The sequence below is a fragment of the Siniperca chuatsi genome, linkage group LG11 (genome assembly GCF_020085105.1).
Source record: "Siniperca chuatsi isolate FFG_IHB_CAS linkage group LG11, ASM2008510v1, whole genome shotgun sequence".
Taxonomy (NCBI): domain Eukaryota; kingdom Metazoa; phylum Chordata; class Actinopteri; order Centrarchiformes; family Sinipercidae; genus Siniperca; species Siniperca chuatsi.
In genome coordinates, this window is record NC_058052.1 from 13577955 (window position 1) to 13593594 (window position 15640).

At 36.9% G+C, this 15640-nt stretch overlaps 2 protein-coding genes across 4 annotated transcripts in view; both read right to left on the minus strand.

The window, feature by feature from the left end:
- Positions 1 to 1943: 1943 nt before the first annotated feature.
- On the minus strand, positions 1944 to 8619 carry gfral (GDNF family receptor alpha like). The gene is made up of 10 exons (XM_044215361.1): positions 8560 to 8619; positions 7318 to 7436; positions 6849 to 6974; positions 6242 to 6397; positions 6008 to 6067; positions 5557 to 5872; positions 4033 to 4292; positions 3869 to 3952; positions 3618 to 3699; positions 1944 to 3545 (listed from the first exon to the last, which is right to left on the minus strand). The coding sequence occupies exons 1-10, from the start codon at positions 8574 to 8576 to the stop codon at positions 3476 to 3478; spliced, it is 1290 nt and encodes a 429-aa protein (XP_044071296.1). The 5' UTR covers positions 8577 to 8619; the 3' UTR covers positions 1944 to 3475.
- Positions 8620 to 9051: 432 nt separating this feature from the next.
- hcrtr2 (hypocretin (orexin) receptor 2) overlaps positions 9052 to 15640 on the minus strand; it is a 31412-nt gene continuing 24823 nt past the window's right edge. For 2 of the 3 annotated variants that reach the window (XM_044215345.1, XM_044215347.1), the window contains 4 exons: positions 13744 to 13859; positions 13396 to 13616; positions 13005 to 13126; positions 9052 to 12614 (listed from right to left, as the gene is read on the minus strand). In XM_044215345.1, the coding sequence (XP_044071280.1) occupies positions 12445 to 12614; positions 13005 to 13126; positions 13396 to 13616; positions 13744 to 13859 (629 nt within the window). In that variant the 3' untranslated portion in view covers positions 9052 to 12444. The remainder of the gene's footprint in view (positions 12615 to 13004; positions 13127 to 13395; positions 13617 to 13743; positions 13860 to 15640) is intronic. The other variant, XM_044215346.1, reaches the window with a different exon arrangement.

The window sequence follows — 15640 nt, forward strand, 5'->3', positions numbered from 1 at the left end:
CCGTCTTGACAGACCCACCTCTTGTTTCTAAAAGAAATTGTATGGATCACCAGTGTATCAAAAAGCTTAAGGAGGCTGTCTAGAACACAGCAAGACTATCATAATACAAGGAGAGTTTGATACACAACAGAAGGAGAAGATGAAGAAAAAACTAGAAGAAGGCAAAGCGTCCAAAACAAACCCTTCATCGTCCATCAAACTCTTCCTCTCCTATATTTACATCTTACATCTTCATGGTTGACTCAGGGTTTAGCACTGCGGCCTCACAGCAGGAATGTTCTGGCTTCCAACCAGCTGGGGTCTTTCTGTGTGCAGTTAGCACATGTTTGCATGTGGCTGTGCGTTTGCTTACAGTCACAACCTCTCCCATGTCTTTGTGAGTTTCCTCCGGTGCAGCTTCCTCACACAGTCCAGACATGTTTGTCAGGTGAAACACTGAATCTAAACAGCCCGTAACTGTGAGGCTTGTCCAGCTTCATTTCTCTTCTGGCAAATATTGTTATTAGATTATTAGCATAAAAATAAAAACTTTATCATAACTGTCAATTTTGTTTATACAGAAATAATACAACTATAAAATGTCTGATACTGTTTATTACTGTGATTTCACCAGTGCCTCCCACTGATTCTGTCCTTTCTTTCATATCTTTAAAATGTTCTCCAGCAGAAAGAGAATAAAGAGAATAAACTCCAAGTTATATTATTCGGACCACAGCATTAAACCTCCCTGCTTACTTCTCATCTTGGTATGTTGTCTGCTTTTGTCAAGTCACATTCAAAGTCTTCAATTCAGAAATGAAGTTTGACGAACAAATAAATCCAGTATTTTAACCAGGCTTCAGCATTGTTTCCCAACTCTTAACAATTCTCTGTGTCTGACCTGGAGAAAGCTAACCTTCAAATCAATCCACCGTGATTACCGTAACTCTTTACATTTTGGCATTACTCAGACTTCCTCCTGACGCAAGTGTAAAAAAGGGGCCATGTTACTCACACCTCAAAACGAAGGAATTCCCCTTCTCCTGCCATACTTCTCACTCTCTTGACACTCTATTGATTGATATTCTTTCATGTTTCAACTTAAAACACACTTTTACTTCAAAATAAGACAGTGTAGTCCCTCATTCGTCCAGGAGTGTTCTATTGTAGAAAAGGTTTCAGTCGTAGTCATCTGGACACTGTTTTCAGAATCAAGACGTTTCGGCTCCCATCCGGAAGTCATTCTCAATTGTGAAAAAAAGTTTTACTTGTTGACCTTTAACTGTGCCTAACAAGTTCCTCCATTCTCTTCTTAAGCCTTGAGTCATTTGCTGATTCTGTTATACATATCTATTATGTACATATCTTATTTCTTCTACTTCTCTGTACTGTAGAGCACTTTGGATTAACCCTGTTGAGTTTAAAGTGCCATTTAAGTAGAGATGAACAGCAGGGGTTTTAAGGACATTTTATTTTAAGTTTTCAGCAATATCTTCTAATATATCTTATTTAAGGTGAGTAACATGCAGTATTTTAGATGGGCTGGCATGGCTGCCTGTTGTTTTATGTATAAATATATAATTAATATTTGTGACGTACAACATTTTAGCAGACTTACTGTACAGTGTAACTTTATTATACTTGATAATACAACTGTTACACTGCTATACATTAGCCTAGAATTGTTCTTGCTTTCAGCTAAGTGAGGATTAGATGATTAAGGACAATTTGCTCAATCAAATCATTTACTGTAACTGTTTCAAAGAGCATAGAAAACAAAACTGCTGCTGCATTCATTGTTTATCTTTAATTAGGAACAAAAGACTTAATTCTGATCTTGGTAGAGTTTCTTAAAAAAGCCTGCTAAAAGGATAAACTGCAGGCTTTGCTTTAAAAGCACTTTTTGTCTGTGGATCAAAATATAGCATGTAATTATATGGCATGTTGAACAAACTGAGCCTTCAAGGTGTTCAGAGTGAAGTTTATTATCAGATACAGTGGAAGCCTCCAATAAATCATCACAAAAAGACAACTGATGACACAAAGCAATCTCTAAAGTGTCAGATGTGTTGTTGATTTTTTCTTATAATGATTGATAGCTCAAGTCAAAGATTAATAACTGAAGACTTTTGGTCGATTCTAAAGATCAGTCATTTACTGCAGAGAGAAAGGTTCCTTTTGTTATGCCAGAGAAAATATTAAAAATATGATATACATTAGATCTTGTCACAACAGTATTTTACATGTGCAACATTTAATTTATAACTGCAAAAATATAGTAGAAAAGGTTTCAGTCGTAGTCATCTGGACACTGTTTTCAGAATCAAGACGTTTCGGTTCCCATCCGGAAGTCATTCTCAATTGTGAAAAAATGGGGGGTGGGAACTAGAAATTTAAGCTACTCTGCGTTACATAAGCCCTGCCCTCAGGAAGGAATCTGCCTGAGTATCTGTTAATAGCTAGTTTCACCTGAAACTGACCTAATAGTTTCCAAGATGGCCCAGTAATCAGTAATCAAGCCTATTGTTTTCTGGCTGCATCTACTTCATCACTGTTAAGTACCTGATCAGCATGTGATTGGCATGACCAAGGTGATAATACACTCTGATAGACTTTGGGCAGATTGAATCTCAGACCACCATTTCTGTTCAAAGAGGGGTTTTCTTTTTTCACAAAATGGCTTCCTTGACACCCCGTTCAAACCAACTCTTCTCTCTATTTAGAATCTTCACCTTGCTGTCTTCAAATGTGGGGTTTGTAGCTTTTAGATGCAAATGCACGGCGCTCTGTAATCCTGAGTTAGCGTGTCGTCTGTGCTGATAAAGTCTTTTGTGAAGTGGCTGTTTGGTCTCACCTATATAATGTTCTTTGCAGTTTTCCTCACTGCACTGAATGGAGTAGACAACATTGCTCTGTTTCTGTGTGGGTAACTTGTCCTTAGGGTGAATGAGTTTCTGTCTTAAAGTGTTGCCTGGTTTAAAGAAAACAGGGACATCGTGCTGTCTAAAGATCCTTTGTAGTTTTTCAGACATACCAGATCCATAAGGAATGGAGACACCGTTCCTTCTTGGTTCTGTTACACTTTTGTCCTGTTTTTTGGCTCTTTTAACTTTGTCCAGATTTGTAACAGAGTACAGATGACTACGACTGAAACCTTTTCTACGATAGAACACTCCTGGACGAATGAGGGACTACACCGTCTGTAGAAATATATGTTTTATCAACCCTTTTTAAAAATCGATTTTCTTTAATAAAGCACTACCATTCAGACTAATTACCAGGGTGACCAGGGTACACTACAAAAGACATGTATGAAATATATCATTTTATATCTCACAGTGCTGCCATAATGAAGTATTTTGTATATATTCTTATCCACATTGTGAAAAAACTGATATATTTTTTTAATGTAATCATCTAAAATATTTTGAGTTAAAAAGGAACAAAATGTTGATTAATGAATTTTGATGGCATACATTTCATAGATGAATAAACATCAGAGAATAACAACACAATTTCTTTTCTGCGGATGGTGAAATTTTGGTTTATCTCTTCTTCTCAACATCCTACAATACAAAAGAAATATTTACATTTACATATATACATATTTCGCATTGACTTAATGTTGATGTACTTACCATATTTTACTGACAACAGCCAGAGGCATTAATATAACAACTCCAACAAGTAGCACAGTTGCAAAAGCATACAGTAGATAATCTGAAAAGACACAATATTCAATATTGAATATATTAAAAACTTGATATCCATCCATCAGCTATAACCTCTTATCCTTGAGGGTCGTAGGGGAGCCATTCCCAGCAGGCATTCATTAATTCATTCATACCACAATCAAGTTTAAAGTGCTGAATTTGAAATTGAAATTTACCGTGTGACCATGTGTGACGTTGCTCAGATTCATTGATTTCAGGAGATTTAGAAGGACCACTTCTGCTGCTTTTCCAAGACGTCACTGAAATACACATACAAATACTTTCAAATGTTTCCAATAAACAAATTTAATTATGTCTCGTAAGTCAAAATCCTACTCACTGAAGTGTGATCTATTATGAAGTACATCATGAATCATGTTGCATGTCAGTAGATCATCATTGTGCACTCCTTTGCACGTACAAGGATAGTGAAGTGCCGTGCCCAAAGTAGCTAAGAAGGCCATTTTACATTCAGAATCTGCACCAAGGATGAGGGCTGGATCCATCTGAGTGAAACATTCGGCATTATGGAGGTCACCGTCGCTACATTGTACTTCTTCAAGGCTCCAGCATTTGGTTCGGAAAGTTTTTAACAGGTCTCTGGCAAATCAGACAAAACATGGCTTAGATGCTTTGCTTTATGGGTGTTTAGGATAAATACACACACAGCACACTCATCTTCTTAGATAGATTGTTTTAATGAAAATTCCACATTAATTTTGTTACTAAATTTAAATTATGGTAAAACTGTCTCTGCAAAAAAAAGGGCACCAGTGACAAAAAGATTGTGAATGTGTAACATGACATTTTTTAAAGTGCCTGCGGACATTTCAGCTTCATTAGATGCAAATTGGAGATGTACCCTAAGAACGTGTCCACTATTGAAAGCCATTGTTAAAGTATGTGGTAATGCTCTCTGAGACACTAATTCATCTTGCAAGTCTAGATTTAAATTACCAACACATCTGTAGTATATACAAACAACATTGCTTACTTTTTCAATCTATTCAGATCTATTCTAGCTCCTCCAGAAGTGTCCTTGCATGGTAGCTTGCCGCCATCGTGGTAAGTGAATAGGTGAATGAGAGGCAAATTGTAAAGCACTTCGGATAAAAGTACTATATAAATGTAGCCATATACCAGGTTTCCTTAACCCCAGCTCTTCACAATAACTGGCTTTGTATTTCTCCTGTAACTTTTACTAGCCACACTAGCTGTCAGTCCATCACCTTGGGTCCAGACATAATTATCTCAACAACTACCCTGTGAGAAGGATTGCCATGAAATTCTGTACAGACATTCAAGTTTCCCAGATGATGTATCCTAATGACTCTGGTGATCCTCTGACTTTTCCTCTAGCACCAACATGAAGTTGACATTTGTTGACATGTGGTTTTGAGTGAAATGTCTTCACAACTATTGGATGGATTGCCATGAAATTTGGTACAGACATTCGTATGCCCCTCAGGGTGAATTGTAATAACTGTGGTAAACCCTAAAATTTTCATCTATGAAATGTTAATTTGTCCAATACTTTGGTTTATGACCAAATACCTGCAAAACTAATGTAATTCCCATCAGCCTCAGCTGTACATTGTGTTTAGTGCTAATTAGCAAATCTTAGCATGCTAACATGCTAAACTAAGATAGTGAATATGGTAAACATTATACCTGCTAAACATCAGAAAGTTAGCATTGTCATTGTGATCATGTTAGCATGCTGACATTAGCATTTAGCTCAAAGCACCATCTATGCCGAGTACAGCCTCACAGAGCAGCTGGCATGGCTGTAGACTCTTGGTGTTAATTACTGTAATTAATGTAATTACAACAACATACCTACCATGTTGTAATAGCAACATACCTGCAGTTACTGTCCTCAACACACCGGTCAACTGTATCCTGGCACATCCAGGTCTCCTCTCCACATGTGCCACTGTGCAGAGCAGTTTTCATGTGCAGACAGTCCTGAGCTGAAGCCTCACACTCACACATCAGTAGCATCTCTGCAACATTGTGCGGCATGCTGCCGTAGAACTGCTGAATTACTTGCTGACAGCGGTCACGGTCACACTGCTCTGCCATACATGCCTGAAGAACAGGTGCTAGGTACCTGTTGCAAACTGCATCACTGATGCAAACTTTCATTTGGTCCAAGCAGGATCCAGCGTCATTGTACACTGCAAAAAGAAAGGTAGTGAGTGAGTTTTGAGATTGCAGAAACATCACTTTTATATTGATTGAATTCAGTACACCATTTTATCTTCTCGTCTCATTGTCTTTTAGTTGAGGTTAAACCATAATAAAATAATTACCATAGCCTATTAAACTGCTTGATTTCCAGTCCACTACTGTGCTCCTCTTCTGCTGAGCTGCTGTAAAAATAAACATGATCCAACAAATGCTCATTAAAACCAGTCTGTTGTTCATGATACTCATTCTGTAGCACAATAGTGCTCGTTCATTTAGTACATCAGATCGCCTTTGGTAAACAAAAATGTAATTTCACTGATAAATGCCTATCTCAGAGTCTACTGAGAATACTGCACCTGGTGTTTGGTGGCATTGTGTGGCCAGCGCTTGTATAGAGTCACAAAGCTCCTCCTCCCAGGCACACACACACCCTCGCAGAGAGGGAAATTGGCCCAGTATGGTCTGGATAGTCATGTTACAGACCTCTGAGCCTTTCATTTGGCACCCTTCATCTTGAATAACACAAGCACAAGAGGGAGGCAGAAAAACAGGATTTTCCATAAGCGAGTGAGGTCTTGTTTGTGCAACAGGTGCTTCCTACAGTATGTGCCTGCTGCTCTGATTGTTTCTCTTGTGAAGGCTGTTTATATACAGAAATATGCAGACAACATATATTCACTATTATAATACAGGATTCTAATGTCAGACATTAATTTTAAAGGCAGTTGACAGCCTATTTATTATTATCTATTTATTAAGTTATAGAAACTTTGCTCCAGGCTATTGCCTCAGTTATTACATTTAAGCCATACTCCAAGAAGTGCAATCCAATTACATAACCTCATGTCCTAAGCCTCCTGAGGAAATGTAATCATTACTTTTGTATTGCCGCTAGATGACAGAAGGATAACATCGTGTTCCAAACCCCCCGCAGCAGAAATGGTAAATTGGTGTCATTTTTACCCTCACAGATGCTGCCGTAAAATGCCTGTTCACTCTTGCATAAATTTGACATGCAGGTATCCACAGAAGCCAAACAGTCAGAAGGAGATGTCATGCTGATGCTGAATATCTGAGGAATAACAATCCCTGAAATAGAAGTACATTCCAATAATATATTTAATTTTTTTATGTGAATTTATTGCATTATATTATATCTTTGTATCTTTTAGATTTTATTAGTATTTGTTTTAAGCTTTTATTTAAAAAAGGTAGGTTTAATACAGTTATTGATGCAAGTTTAACATCACTGATTGTCAAAACACTTTGGTTGACTGTACATGCATGACAGACTACAAGACATGCAGCTCTTGTTTAGAAGTTTTAGTTACATTGCCTGACAACACACAGCAACGTTAAGATGAATTCAATTAATTCAAGTTTTTACCATCAAAAATCCATTACTCTACAGTGACAGTTGTCTTAGACTCACCAAGTATGACTGCAGCTTCCAGACGTATAAGTTGCATGATAGCTGTTGCAAAGCTGTCAGTGGACAACTGAAGCTCTCCTGCAGCTGATCTGTACTTCCCATTGGTGTCAGTACTTAAGCTGGAATACACCACCCACAGTCAACAGGATGTAACACATTTACTGGGGGCTGTACCGAGCACAGTGTAATGAAATGACACACGCAATTCCTGAACAAAACAGACCTAAAAAAACAACAAAAACAAATATTTTGTTCTGATAAAGTCATAGCGGGTGTGTGACTTTTTGGTGAATGTATCTAAGGGTCTTATTTTTATAATTTCCGAGTCTATCACTGTACAGGCAGGATTAGTTGTCGATTACTTGAGAATTTGGGATCAACATGTTTTTGCAGCTACAACAAATATGGGAAATATTATATATTTACATAATGAAGGTGTGATGGGGATCGCAAACAGTGTATGGAAGCCAGTTTTTTACCTCTGATCTGCTGATTTAGAAATCCCAAAATAAAATTTATGTCAGTATTTTTTGTATCACTAATTTAGTGGCTATAATCAACATTTTCAACAATGGATCATATGACTACTAGTATGTGAAAGGGTTTACTTGTAATGACTAACCAACAGAAAGTTATCACTAGATTCTGCAGCTCTACGGAGCATTTTAGTTGCTTTCAGCTCACTGTTTTGGTTTTACCACAACTTTAGTGTTTTGGTTCAGTCTCACCGCTCTCATCAACCTGTTTCCAGATGCAGTATGCAACTGTTTTCCATGATAAAGCTCTTAAAACTAATGGTACACTAACTTTACCTGCCCAACACCAAATGCAGACAAAGTTTGCGAAGTTAGATGGTGAATGTAGTGGAGCATTAAGCAACTAAAAAGCTAGATATTTCCCTATATTTCCATATTTCTGGAGACCGAAAACAGCTACAAAGGAGGGTGAATATAACTTACATTTGCCTGTTAGACAGAAACACGACTCCAAATGAATGATAATGTTGCTCTGTAACTGCTGGATGTGTAAATAGGCGACTGTTTGCGAACAAGTTCGCCATTATCAACTTAAAGGGTAATGATATGTCAGTGTTGTGTTTACAGCTTGTTTCTGCTGCCCCCAAATGCCCCCCCCCAAAAAAAATTGAGATGCTTTAAAACTACAAGAGCAAATTTTTTGGGGGGGGATGTCACGTTTTGGGGTTTTAGTTTAGTTATTTCCTGTTATATTTTGTATACTCACCTCTCCTCATGTGTCATGTGACTTCACGTCCTGCTTTTGTGTATTTTCCCTCCAGTTTTGATTGTCTGCCCTGCCCTGATTAGTTTCACCTGTGTCTAGTTAACCTCCCCTCATCTTTTTATTTAGTCTGTGTCTCTTCATTCCCGCAGTGTCAATTCGTCCTTTTATCCATGTGCCACGCTCTTCAGCTTTCCCGTGTTCTCCTGGTGATTTTTAGATTTATACTTTGTTCGTTTGTATTTTTTCACTTTTGCCATTAAAATCATCTTAACTTCACCAGCTCTGCCTCTTAGTCTGCACTTGGGTCTTATTTCCTCATGTTCCTGTGTTCCCTGCTTGACACGGTGACACTGGATGCAACTTTTGGCAACTGAGCCACTCAAGTGCACCACTTGGTTACACAGTAAGACGTGCTCAAGGGTGTTTAGGTGGGTGAGAGACTAGACCCAAAGATAAAAGACAGCAGAAGAAAAACAATATAAGATACTTTATTGATAAAATTTGTGCAGGAATACAGATACTGTGAAATAAACTGACAACTAATTAATGCACTAAAACTCACTAGAACAGAAACATCAAGTCAAGGAACTAAAAGTTTAGGACACATGATGAGATGATTGGGTGGAGCTGTGTTGGGTGACACTGCATTCACATCAAAAAGTCTTTACATATAAATACATATAAATAAATGAATACATTGAACATCACTAAAAGAGGGTTATCAACATACTCTCTTAATTTCAGTTGGATGTTTACATACTGCTTTATTGGCTGATAAAAGTTCTGCAGACATTGATTGTATAAAACTTCAAATCTTATTACAAATATTAAAAACTGCATGCTGGTCATGCTGAAAATGTGTCTTTTCTCTGTTGAGCTGGGGATATGAAACAAAAACAGCAATATCAGTGAAACAAATTATCTGACCATGTTACTTCAAGTAGACAAGGAGTGTTACCATTTTGAAAAAAGAAACTCAAATAAATCTTGTTACACAGCATCTGCTGTTTCTGTTAGGGATTTGTAATTAGCTACTTATTTAACTGCATTTTGACTGTAAAAAGCCTGTAAAACTACAAGCCATGGCATATCATAGTGTCATTAATTACCAGCCATGAGTACATTGAATTCAATTCAAACACAATCAATGAGGACTTATTCCTAGAGATACAAATAAAAAAATAAGAAAGCACACAGTAACTTTCAGAAAAAAATAGGAAAAAACAAAGACGCAATGAGGTTCCAGTCACAGAAATGCAAAATCATCACAGTGCACTGATACAACTATACTGAAATTATACCAAAATCCTCATAAATACAAAATCAAATACCTGTTCTGCAGCATTGTCGTTGTAGCTACACTACATGTGGGTTTCCATTGTAAGCAAACCACATCAGTGCAGAATGGATAAACAAATGCATCAAAACACATTAAGTATTCATGTTATCACGATGTTTCAGTTTATATTCATATTATTCACTCATATTTCAGATTACATATGATTTTACACACAACGTGGAATGTGACTAAACTCAAGTGTGATTAACTACTTCTTGTCTAAGTTTGAAAAGTTAAAGTTACACAATTTACATGTAACTAATTTAGTTTAAATACAGGGGAGAATATCTTAAAGTACAATTGATTGAAACTGGGCAAAATCAACAGCAGTTAGACAAATATGTCTGTCTGACTGTCTGTCTGGCATATGACCACATTTGTGCCCTGAATGATGTTAATGTCGGACTACATTTTAGTATTAGTCATAGTTTAAAGCTTATAAAATATCAATCAGAATGAATATTAAAACTGCCAACAGTTACAAATCTACTCTCATACCCAAATGAAACTTTTCTAGCAGAGATTAACAAGCAGACTTTTGACCAATTACAATCTCACTTACTGCAATATACACTTACTACTGAGTAGCAACACTTTAAAGTTAGTTTTGCCCACAAGTCACTGAACAGAAGTCAAGCTGCCCTATTGAGCATCATTTTCCTGTCTTTGTTTTCTGTCATTGTAACATTAAAGTGTTTGGTTTTTTTGTTTCTTTCACATTACTATTGCCTTTTCCTGATTGCCTTTTCAGTTTAATTGATTTCTTTGATTAGCTTGATTTGACAAGAGATTTCCACATAATTTTTACTTATTCATTTTTTGTCAGAGTACTTTAACAGAGGCGTTATCTATACTGCTGATTACAATGATGATTAATACATTTTGTGTTTATTTATGTCTATTATGTTACTTGAAGAACTTTTTCCATTTCTAAAAATTTGTATTCACTTGTTTCATTTAGTGAGTATTTGATGTGCTCTGGATCTAGATTTTAAGACTACAAGTTGTGATTATGTTGAACAGCATTTCCCATGTGAACAGGTGCAATAGAATTGGTTAAGTGCACTCCATCCATCTACCTTATTGACTAAGTGATTTGCACTGACGAAAAAGGTCTCCTGACAGAAAAGCTTGTTTTTCTTATTAAATTTGCATGGAACGGTGTGCAGAAGCTGCTTTAATATTCTTTCTCTCGTTGTTTTTGGGTCTAATTTCTACCAGCACAAACACCATGCACTACACACAGTCAAAAGTACTAATGTATCAACGTCTGAGGTTTAGTGTTTGAGGATACAAACAAAATAATTTGTGCATGGGTACCTTTGTTTCAGATTCATGTTTGTGTTTTTGACTGCTCTCAGGGAACTATTTAGTATGCCTCAAACAGCTGAGAATAACAGAAACTGTGGAGTTTCACTGTTCTTCCTAATAATGATTATAAAAGAGAAACAGGCTTTAGGGCTTGAGGAATGGGCAATACAGTTGCCAACAGATCTCTGAAGCACATTCGAGGACATGTTTCTTTATTGCACATTTTAAAATGTAGATTTGTATTAGTATAAAAATACTTAGGTTTCATGACATCCATTGTTTTTCTGACAGGACAGTGTCTCCTGTGCTCTGAAGCTGTCAGTAAAGGCGACTGACATAGCTTCTTCAGGGCATTTCAAAATGGACCTTTGAAAATCTGCTGCCTCTTACTGACTGGAAGTCACTTCAACCCAGAGTTGAACAAAAGTTCTTGATTTTATGATTCATGATGTTTAAAACTTAATTTTGCTTTGGTGCTATACATAGTGGGCAAGTGTGCAGTGACAGTATAAAATATATATATATATCCACGTGTTCAATAAAAATGTGTTGAGTGAAAGAAAGAGGTTTCATAACGAGGTCCACCAGGACACATTCATGCAGGAACCATGTTGAATATTCAGTAATTTGATGCATGTTTATGATGTTTGACCTGGCATCACTTACATACTGTTAATGCACATAAACACACATTCTTGGGCATTTACTTAAGACGGACATCTATTAATTAAGGAGACAAACTACAAATCTGAGCAGTTAAAAGCCTTTTTCTCCATAGTACCTGCTGAATTATTTTTGTAAACCTTAAACCCTACAAATAATTAAATATTAATAAACACTTCCTGTCAACAGCAATATAATTAATCATAATCTGTAATAATAATTGCTGAACTAAAAATAGTTACACAGTCAAAATAGTACATTTACAATATGCAATTGAAATCATGTCACTTAACTGTGTATCATAAAATACATATGAGTATGAGTTAGTAAATACTAAATGGTGTCCTTTGATAATAGACACTTTCTGTGAATTACAAGGGGTTGCCATGTCTTACTGTGCTGAAAACAGTGGTCAGATTTCTAAAGCTCTTCCTCTTGTCCTTGTGAAACTAAGCAAACAGAAAACAATGATTTTTAGAATCAGGTTTAAACATTTGAATGTCTACCTTAATGATGAGTGTGTCCTTTGAAGCTCGAATTGGTCAGAAGAACTCCTCACCTAGATTATAAGACTACACTATCTGATCTGATATGTGTGACACATTATCCATGTTGGTAACTTGAGTTGACAGGGATTTTCGGCTGTCTGTGCTCGTTCTGGTCCTTGTCCTCTTTGTTGGCGTTTGGCCTTGGCCATTACAATGGCAAGTAAAGGCTGCTTTGAACTCCCCACGGAACTTACCTGTGGAAAAAGAGAAAGATAAAATCCACTCAGAAACCATTCAGTTTGAACCTTTTTATGCTTTGCATCAAAAACAGTGTTTTTCAGTTTCAGAGGCATTATGAACTACACTTTTAGTAGTAATTAATGTTTAGAATTATTATTATTATTATAAATACATCATATATCATTGCTTTTTCAGTACATGATGACTAACAGCTGAGATGCATGTGTCATTATCAGGGCCATGCAACTCTAATGGCATCTACAATCTGTAATTTCATGTAAGACATTTTTGTGATACATACAACTTTAAGCAGTGTGTTGTAGTGTTGTTGCCAAACTGTCCACTAGAGGGCAGTAATGAACCCACACATCTGTTGTAAGTGGTGAGGCAGGATACAAACCTACCGCTGAGAAAATTGTAGATGATAGGATTTGCTGCACTGTTGGCATATATGAGCCAATGTGAGAAAGTGAACCATGCATACACTGTCTCTCTGTCATTTGTGGTCTTGAACGTCCCAAAGACTCTGCAGGTAAAGTATGACATGGTAAGATTCATTCATGCTTGCATGCTTTAAATCATAACATTTTAAATCAGGATTTAAAAGAAAACAAACAACAATTCAGTTCTTTAAATATACTATATCAGTCAGTATAAAACATTAAACTACCTAGGTGAGCTAATGAAAAAAGAAATCCAAACTGTGACCCCGGTTTATCACAGGGTCCATAGTTAATCACTTTAAATTTGAAAGGCTTTTGATCGTTGAAGCAGCAGAGCTTGAGAGATTATTACCTTTTCATAACATTGAGCACGCTGATTGGCAGGTAGCACAGGGCGAAAACAAAAAGCACTACCATTAGCATGCGGGCTGTCTTGCGCCGGGCTCGGACCTGTTTGATCTCAGCACAAACTGTGCTGGTCCTGACCCTCACGGACTCTCCCAGCCCTGGAGTCAGAGCTGAGCACTGCATGGACCTCCAATTCCTCTGCAACACTGATGTGCTACCAGGAATCTGTTGATTAAATATGTGCATACATCAGGCACTATAAAATCACCAAAGGAAGATCAGTTCACTATTTAAACTCGGCTTGAGAGCTGATGTATCACTTTTAAAAAACTTGAAGTGCTGGAATACACACCTGTTGACACCACAGCTTGTGACATATTTGGACATACGCCAGGACCATGAGACATAATGGTGCAAAGTATGTGACAATAAAGAAACAGGTGTGATACACCTTTGGGTAGATCTCAGCTGTTGAAAGAATAAAACACATCATTATAATTTGATTGAAAACCGTCTGGATAGTAACTGTTAGCTAGGACTCGCCCCCTTAGTTACTAGTTACTGTTGCTATGCCTGTCAATCTTTCTGTTCTGGCACAATACATTTACAATGATAATGTGGCAGTTTTATCACTTGAAATATGCAGTCATATTTCAAACAATGGGTTTTCGACTTCATATAGCTGTAAACAAAAGCAGGCTTCTCTTTATAATTGACGGCCGTGGATTTTGTCAACAGAAATGACTGTCACTAGCAGATTTTATCAACTGAAACTAGTTAGCGTAAGCTATCGCTAACGCTAAAACACTTTGAGTTGGTTGATTTTTAAGCTGATTTGTTTTAAAACAATAATCCTGTAAAATGGGTCTTAAATATACATATATACATATGATGCCTACATACATGATCATACTAAAAGATTGAGGCTAAAGTTACAGGCACAACGTCAGCATTCTCACCAGCTGATCCAGAAGGAGCAGTATTGTTCATGTATTGCAAGGTATAGCTAGTTAGTCCTAGTATTGCAGTATGATAAATAAAAAATGTTATGCTATGTTATTATAATATAAGCCCTGGATGATTTCAAAGCTCATTATAGAAAAACATACTTGGCCAAGCAACACAGTGGTTAGATTAAAACTTTATGTTCGTATTTTCAAACAGTATGTTTTTTTTTTGTACAAGAGAAAATTATTTGAGGATGAGGAATAACCGATGAGTTGTAACGTCCCCAAAATAAATCAAATGCATGTGTACTCTAAACTGTGATAGAGTAGCACCATGGCTCCCACACAGTGAGTGTTCCAGGCCTGAACAGGTATTTTTTTTATGTAACAGGTGTTATGCTGAGTTCTGCCTGCCTGCTGAGAACTGCATGTGACTCGAGGGAGCACGCACAGCTCGATGGGCTGATAACATTTGAAGCAGGTGAAACTACACAGTGTAATGATTTCTAAGGCAAAGTAATGTTTAAAAACGATACAGTGGTAATTTTGTCACCTCTCCAAACCCAAAAACAAAAGTGTTAGGAATAGATTAAATGTGTGTCTTTATCTGTTCTAATGTACACTAACTTCAGCATGACTGGCTAACTAGCTTACTACCTATAGAAGTAACCCAGCGTGGCCTATTATTAGCTATCTATATTATTACAGGTGCTCTGCCTGCCGAGAGCTGCATGCCCCTCGCAGGACCGCATACAGCTAAAGCAAAAACTACCAGACAGTGTAATGACTTCTAAGGCAAAGACCTGTTTAAAAAACGATATAATCTTCTTTGTCGGGTTCATCAGTGATAACAAATGATCTGAAAGTTTATGAACATTTAGAGTCATTAATGTTTTATTAGTTGTAGTTTATTACTGTAGCTGCAGAGTAATGCATCTCCTATTATTTCAGTTTAGGTCATTATTAAATTTATGAAATTCACATTGACATGCCAAAATGACCCAAAATATGTGCTGATAAAACCATTTGATTCATAGATCTCCAGAAATCAAGTTGCAGTGTGGATGCATTATTTGGCTGAGGGTTTTTTTTATTTCAGTACCTGCTGAGAATTTCTCACTGTCAAGCCAAAACAGCCCAAAATATAATGCGGGTAACATCATTTGATCCTTAAGTGTCTCTAGAGAAATACAAGGTGGAGAAGCATTATTCGGCAGAACAGATTTTAGAGCTGCCGAGGAATGACTTGTTATTTCAGCCAAGATGAGCGTTGTATGAAATTTTCACTGTCGAGCCAAAACA